We start from the raw sequence: 7747 nt of genomic DNA, 5'->3' as shown, positions 1-7747 counted from the left end.
AGCTCCTCAATTACTAGCTATGTTTACATGCATTATATTCATCAATCATAATGAATCCAATCTGATCCTAAACACTGCACTATATTCATGTGCATTACATGTATTTATGAGCAAAGCTTATTCAGTGCATGTGGAGTGAGTCAGTCGCTGTGTAGGATGTCAATAAAGCTAGCTTCAGCAGAATTGCTGTTCTGGCCTTATGTTGAAAGATAAGGCTGAAATTAATATGCAATTTTTAGGTTACCCAGTAAAAGGGTGTGATTTGTTCTTGACAGTAAATGATGAGGATAATATTCTTGAGCAATAACTGCTGGTTCACTGGAAAAAGGTTGTGAGATGACCTGTGAAGCTGCTTTGAAACAACCCCTAAAGCTGTCATGTTTGTGAAGAGATTGTTATTAGCAAGGCATCTAATTGGTAAATTGGTATATTGATAATTGGTAAAATGATGATTCAAAGAAAACATATTATCTGTAAGCTAAGCAATCTATGGAGCCCTGCACATGACATACAGGAAAAAACAAATAGTAGGCTAAATCATGCACACAATTTATTTAAAATAAATAATAAATAAAATAGCATTTTATTTGTAAAAGAATATAAAGAACATCTTTATGATCAGATATTTTAATTACATTTCATCTTTTTTTTTCTTATTAATTAGTAAAACTGAAAATAGTTTTAAGCAGTGTACTGGGAGTTCATCTCCTCTCTAATAAAAGTCTGTAAAAATATGTGTTAATATTAAGCAATCTGTATTGATTTTCACGTGTTTGAAATTACACATTCAATTTTGTGTTTTAGGGTTACTACTTAACACAATGTATTGGCAGAAAATTACCAGTAGCTTTTCCATTTTTCACATATTCTTTCATAGAGTGTACCTAAGTGACAAGCTAATAACATGCTGTATCATAAATAAACAATTATTATTGTACAAGTGCAAGAAGCAACTTTTTTTCTGCTGCTTGGCTGACTAGCTGTTCAATGGTCTCCCCGTTTTGTGTCATTTAGATGAAAATATGTGCCTTTTTTATGCTAAATACATTTTAAAAATAGCTAAATTTCTTGCCTGGAGCTTTTTGGAAGAAGAAAAGAAAAAAGAAGCTAAATTTAGCAACCAATTTGCCAATTTGGCAACACTTCTCTTGACAAGCACCTTCTCTTATGGTTATAAATCACGGTCATCTGTATTTAGATGCCCAGTAAGTTACCTTAGTAAGCTAAAATGATCTAGCAGCTACTCATACTTTACAAACTGAGCCACAGTCATCACATAATGATAAAACAAATCACATTGAAATAAAGCAGGAAGATTGTTGCTGTGGGTGAGAAGTGATACAGACGAGAGGACAGGAGCTTGTCTTTTCAGAGGGGCGTTTCCAGTCTGGATTGCCTCACTGGGGAGGTCACCAATTTATCTTTAAATATCCGGGATAACAAGAGTTACATTAGATGCTGACGCACGAGCTGAAGAGTGCCTCCGAGCCAGAAGTCTCTGATTGAACAACTTTGGGTTAGTACTGTAACTTACAATATTTGTTCAATATTTCCACTGCTAGAGAAAGAAATTGTAATCAGTAAACAAACTTGTTTTATAACAGAATTTGCATCTTGCTTTAATTTGAAGGTAACGAGAAAGGAGAGACCACAAAGGAGTCTTCTGTACCAGGCTGTGAGTATTTTAAAGTGCTTATAATTCCTACACATTCTACACATATTGACTTTAATGAGAAAACTTTGGTGTTAATATGCAGACACTGTGGGCACAGGAATTTCATTCCATCAGCTCACATGCCCTTGTTTTTCATGTGGAAATCTGTAAAAAAAACAAAAAACAAAGTTTGCAAGGCATCTCAATGATAAAACTCATGCATTCAGATAGCGATTTATTCATGGTGCAACGCTCATGCGGTCAGTTGCATGTGTAACACGGGGCAAAAGAGTTATTTTACAATGGGCCTAGGTTCGACTCTGGGAGGATTTAATAATGACTCGTTGGGACACTTATAGTAAATGAATTAACAGCTGGCACTTTTAATACAAACACATGAAAACTAAATTTTGAACAATTTTCACAGTTTGAAGGAATACTCAGTTTAAAAAAATATATGGTTTGGGATTGAGGCCAATGTTTATGAAGTCCAGGAATAAAAAAAAAGAAAGAAAATAAATCGTCTCTAGTCCTTTAGCTCCTTTGTATGTATGTGAAATCCTCGAATGTCAGTGTGTGTAAAGGTCATTTATGTTATTTATGCTGTCTTCACGTGCTATCAGAAATGTCCTATTTCCCACTTTATGAAGTCGTGATTATGAGCTTGTCGTATTCAAGTGCTTTAATGTCGGAAAGAATAAAATGTAGCATCCCATTGATTGATAATCATATAAGCATTCACTGCGCTATCCACCTTATTTTTCCCATTAGAGTGGTCGTGGCCATTTGTAAATGTAATATGTCTAGCTTCCGGTCTCAACCGCTTCCAGCTATTTTTAGCTGTATAAAACTGCTCGTTTTGCTGCTTGATATTGCTCGCGAAAGTGTGCACCATTTACACGTGGTAGGGAGCATGTGTATCAGATCATCTAGCTATGAGCATGTGTTTCATATCAACATTTTGAAAATATGAACATGAATTTCTTGAATTTGAAAGTTTACATCAGAACGGCTTTATGAACTATTTACACAAATTCGTTCTGCTCGTGTTTCATGAATGAGGCCCATTGTGTTTTTGGTTTTGTCTTCAGTGCCTTGTGTGACACTGAATGATTTTAGCCCCGGTTTTCACTCACCAAAATATTTTGCAAAATTGTAGACAAACGCCTGAAATTAGTGTGATTCAAAATCCTGCTGTGTGAAAATTACATTGATGATGATCTACAGCCAATGAGAGATCGCGATACAAGGCAGCAGGGAGTTCAAGGAGGAGTTAAAGACCACTATGATATAATTTAATTTCATTCACATGTGTTTCATAAACACATAATCCTTTCTGGATCACAATCCGCCATCAGAATGATCAATTTAATTATTCTAGCTGCTGTGAGAAAAGGCTATAAATGATCCTCACATGCGATAGCCTACTAGCCGGGAAAACTTCATGTTTACAGACGTGACGTAATGATGCAGTGCCATGCTCGAATTTCCCATGAAAGCCTACCCGTACCACTCAAATTAGAAAAGATTATTATAAGATAACCACTGTGAATTGGGCTAAAGTAAGGAGATAGTTTTGAACACTGCCTGGTACTTGCTCAAATATTGAATTTGGATCTTTTTTTTGGGGGGGGGGGGTGATTAACCAAAAAAAGTTACAGACTGCAGCTTTAATTAGTGACACTTAGCCTGCAATGTTTATTTGAATGTGGCAACATTTTTTTTTGAGTCACATGTGGGCAAAAAAAAATAAAATCGGATTTTGTCCACATTTACCTGTAGTGTGAATGTAGCCTTCGACTCGTACACTAAACTGAGCAGCCAATCAGATTTATTTCTCTCACTAACTCTGAATCACTGAATTGGCCTAAAAAAAAAAACTAACAGCATCTGACTAGAGACAACAGTGTGGAACACACCAAGAAAACCAAGTCGACTGATGCTCAAAAATAAATGTGGCTTGACTGCCAATCGCTGGCTTGGTGTGTCCCTGCCTTAAGGGAAACATGGACACCGAGTATTTATTAGACACTTTTGAGAAGCCAAACAACCTTTTTCTAGATCCTGTCCGGAATTAACTCATAGTGCCCCCCTGACAACTGAATATTTCTTCTGGAAAATAAATAAATCATTTGTTTACGTTGATCTCAGAAAACGACACTCCTAAAAGAATCAAATGAATTATGAAATACTTGCATATTTGATTCTGTAAATTGTTCGTGTGAAAATAATAAATATATTGATAAATGAATTATGAAGCGAACCCATGAAAGATGTACAGTCAGTTTACTATAGTGAAACACCAGCTAATGTTAATTTGGAAATGGAGTCCACTAACATTAGTTACTCTCTGTCAACAGCTGCAATTCACTTCACGGCCACCAGCGTCACTAATAACAAGGGTTTTCTAATTCTTACAGACAGTACCTTTTACTTACTGCTCATTTGCATTAATGCCCATTTAATAATAGTTTCCTTAAAAATGGTTTATCTTCTTAAGGATCCTAATATAAAGAAAAATGTGGAGTGACATCTTCTACCCTGAAAATCCTAAAAGAAGGGAGCAGCTCATCCGCAGAAGTCAAGAGCTTCAAGATCTGATGAAGAACAACTTCAGAGCCACCAACCAACTGATTGATGCTATGAACAAGTACTTGAGTTGCTCCTTCGAACATATCTACCTGCAGGAGAGTGCTACTCTTCGGGAGAACTGTGATGTGATAATTGGATGCATACGTAAGATACAGGTAGAGGTAGAGAGGATTGACAAGGAGCTGAAGGAGAAGCTGGAACCCACCCTGTATGAGAAACTGCGAAACCTGTCTCTGTCTTCTACAGACTTTAAAGCAATTTCAAAGGCTTTTGAAACGGTTTGTGGTGTTGCAACTGTGGGATCTACTGTTTTATTTGGCTATTTAATTGATAAAGGAATTATTCTGGCAAACATAACAAGAAAATATGTTATAATTGGAGCAGGTACATTAGCCAGTGTTGCATTGGCAGTGGTGTTCTTGGGGATCGACATGATTGTTGAGGCCATCATTGGGAAAATTGAGGGTGATCAACTTAAGGCGGATCTGGAACAGTATGACAGAGCTTTGCAGGAATTCAGGCCAGCGTCTGAACAATATCAGGATAACATTACCTATGTCCGAATCAAAATTGAGGTTTTAAATGAATAAAAAAATATCAGGTTAAAATGTTTTCTTTTTGTGTTTGCTGGAATTATAAACTAATAATTATTACATGTTTGTGCTGAAAAACATAGAAATTTAGCTCAAAGTGACCATGTAAAATGATATGTAGAATTTGATAAAGAAAGATATAAATCACATTTCTGCAATTAAAGGGTCATAAAACCATGTGTGATTGTCGTCTTCTTCCCATAATACAAATATAATGTTCTTATATCACCTTCACTTTGAGCCTCCCAGGCACTAGAAAAACCATAAAAGTACAGCAGAACTCCGATCCAAGTAACCCATGTTTTTCTACTTTTGATAAAGTTTGGTGACCCATACATTAGACGATTAAACAGTAAATAAAGCACATAAACAGTACCTAAGATTATCATTGCCATACTTGGTGTTGCTGTTCCAGCGGCGGCATCGCGGAGAAATAGAAACAGTTTCTAAAATAGAATCGTCACAGCTAGTTAGGACAAAATCTCCAGTTAACAAGGAAAAGATACCTTTTATCACACATTGCGTGTAGTTAGGACACGGTGTAACACTAAAGCCCCGTTTCCACCGCAGGAACTTTCCCCCAGGAACTAGGGACTTTGGGCCGGTACTTGGTGTGTTTCCACCAGAGGAACCAGCATCTAAATAAAGTTCAGGGTACAAATTTGCCCCTCAGAAAGTCCCTGCTCGCAAGGTAGTACTTTTGAGTTCACGCAGCACTGTATTTCAACCTCCATATTCGCATAATTTTTAAAAATATTATGGTTGAGCCGCTTTTCCACCGAAATTACCTGGAACAATATGTCCCAGGAACGTTTTCCCCCAGACCTGTTGCTGTCTGCGTTTCCATCGCGGTCTAAACTACAGACAAGTTTAGGCAAATAGTCTGGTGACGCAACGTTAGGTCTGCGCGCATTTCTCAATACCAAGTACGCAAACTCAATACCAAGTATGAAACAAATGATGTCAGTTGATAAATGAAGAGCTAGTGACACTCAACACTTCTCATCTGTGATCTGTTTTGCACAGAGGAATGAGCTCTTCTAGTGTTCATGGGGGTTTAATATCTCCACACAGCAGACAGATATGATCCTGATATCATATTGTACATGTTAGTCGCAATGAAGGACTGTATTCCAGTTGTCTGGTTCTCGTAGGCTGAACGGAAGCCGCTTCTGTCGCCGCCATTTTGCCCTTCGGTTTTTAAACCACACCTACAACAAACAAAGTCGCTATTTATATTGACTTTCAGCATTAAAGTCAAGGTTTGCAGCTGTTGATGTATGCAAAAGAGTATCTTTAAATATAAATAAATAACAGCACATCATGGAAGCCAGCATAAAAAAAATGAAAAAAATAAAAGAATTGTGAAGATATACACTGAGAAGAGACTTTTTTTCACAATTCTGACTTTACATCTCGTAATTCTGACTTTACGTCTCACAATTCTGACTTTACATCTCGTAATTCTGACTTTACGTCTCAATTCTGACTTTACATCTCGTAATTCTGACTTTACATCTCGTAATTCTGACTTTACGTCTCGCAATTCTGACTTTACGTCTCACAATTCTGACTTTACATCTCGTAATTCTGACTTTACGTCTCAATTCTGACTTTACATCTCGTAATTCTGACTTTACGTCTCAATTCTGACTTTACATCTCGTAATTCTGACTTTACGTCTCACAATTCTGACTTTACGTCTCGCAATTCTGACTTTACGTCTCACAATTCTGACTTTACATCTCGTAATTCTGACTTTACGTCTCAATTCTGACTTTACATCTCGCAATTCTGACTTTACGTCTCACAATTCTGACTTTACATCTCGTAATTCTGACTTTACGTCTCAATTCTGACTTTACGTCTCACAATTCTGACTTTACATCTCGTAATTCTGACTTTACGTCTCGCAATTCTGACTTTACATCTCGTAATTCTGACTTTACGTCTCAATTCTGACTTTACATCTCGTAATTCTGACTTTACGTCTCACAATTCTGACTTTACGTCTCGCAATTCTGACTTTACGTCTCACAATTCTGACATTACATCTCGTAATTCTGACTTTACGTCTCAATTCTGACTTTACATCTCGCAATTCTGACTTTACGTCTCACAATTCTGACTTTACATCTCGTAATTCTGACTTTACGTCTCAATTCTGACTTTACGTCTCACAATTCTGACTTTACATCTCGTAATTCTGACTTTACGTCTCAATTCTGACTTTACATCTCGTAATTCTGACTTTACGTCTCACAATTCTGACTTTACGTCTCGCAATTCTGACCTCGCAATTCTGACATTTTATGTCGCAATTCTGAGTTTGTTACACAATTCTGACTTTACAATTCTGACATTTTATATCACAATTGTGACTGTCTTGCATTTCTGACTTTACGTCTTGCAATTCTCACTTTGCAATTGTGACATTTTATATCACAATTCTCACTTTGTTTTTTTCAATTCTGACTTTATATCTTGTCATTTTGACCTTACATCTCACAATTCTGACTTTGCAATTTTTACATGTTATGTCACAATTCTGACTTTGCAATTCTGACATTTTATATCACAATTCTCACTTTGTTTCACTTTGTTTCACAATTCTGACTTTATATCTTGTAATTGTATTCTGATCTCGCAATTCTGTCCCTAACCCTAACCTTAACCTAACCTAATCTCACAATTCTGATGTTTTATATCACAATTATGACTTTATATTTCACAACTTTAACTTAACATCTTGCAATTCTGACTTTTCTGAATTGCATGAAAAATTCTGAATTATGAGATAAAAAGTTTTTCTTTTTAAATTCCAGAATAAGAAACAGGCTTGTTAAAGGTTCTCCACTGAACCATCCATTTAAAATAACAAACCTTTATTTTTAAGAGTTTTTTTTTT

General features: G+C 36.2%; 1 protein-coding gene across 1 annotated transcript; it reads left to right on the top strand.

Moving 5' to 3' along the window:
• Window positions 1–1464: 1464 nt before the first annotated feature.
• On the top strand, window positions 1465–4836 carry LOC306871606 (single-pass membrane and coiled-coil domain-containing protein 3-like; the record flags this gene model as incomplete). The annotated part of the gene is made up of 3 exons (XM_079419671.1): window positions 1465–1516; window positions 1631–1675; window positions 4155–4836. Exon 3 carries the CDS (start codon window positions 4174–4176, stop codon window positions 4834–4836), a length of 663 nt encoding a protein of 220 aa, XP_079275797.1. The 5' UTR covers window positions 1465–1516; window positions 1631–1675; window positions 4155–4173.
• Between the last annotated feature and the right edge of the window lie 2911 nt (window positions 4837–7747).

The sequence above is a fragment of the Barbus barbus genome (assembly GCF_936440315.1).
Source record: "Barbus barbus genome assembly, chromosome: 6".
In the NCBI taxonomy this organism is placed as follows: Eukaryota; Metazoa; Chordata; class Actinopteri; order Cypriniformes; family Cyprinidae; genus Barbus; species Barbus barbus.
The sequence above is the reverse complement of the archived record's forward strand: the minus strand, read 5'-3'. Positions and strand labels throughout refer to the sequence as shown.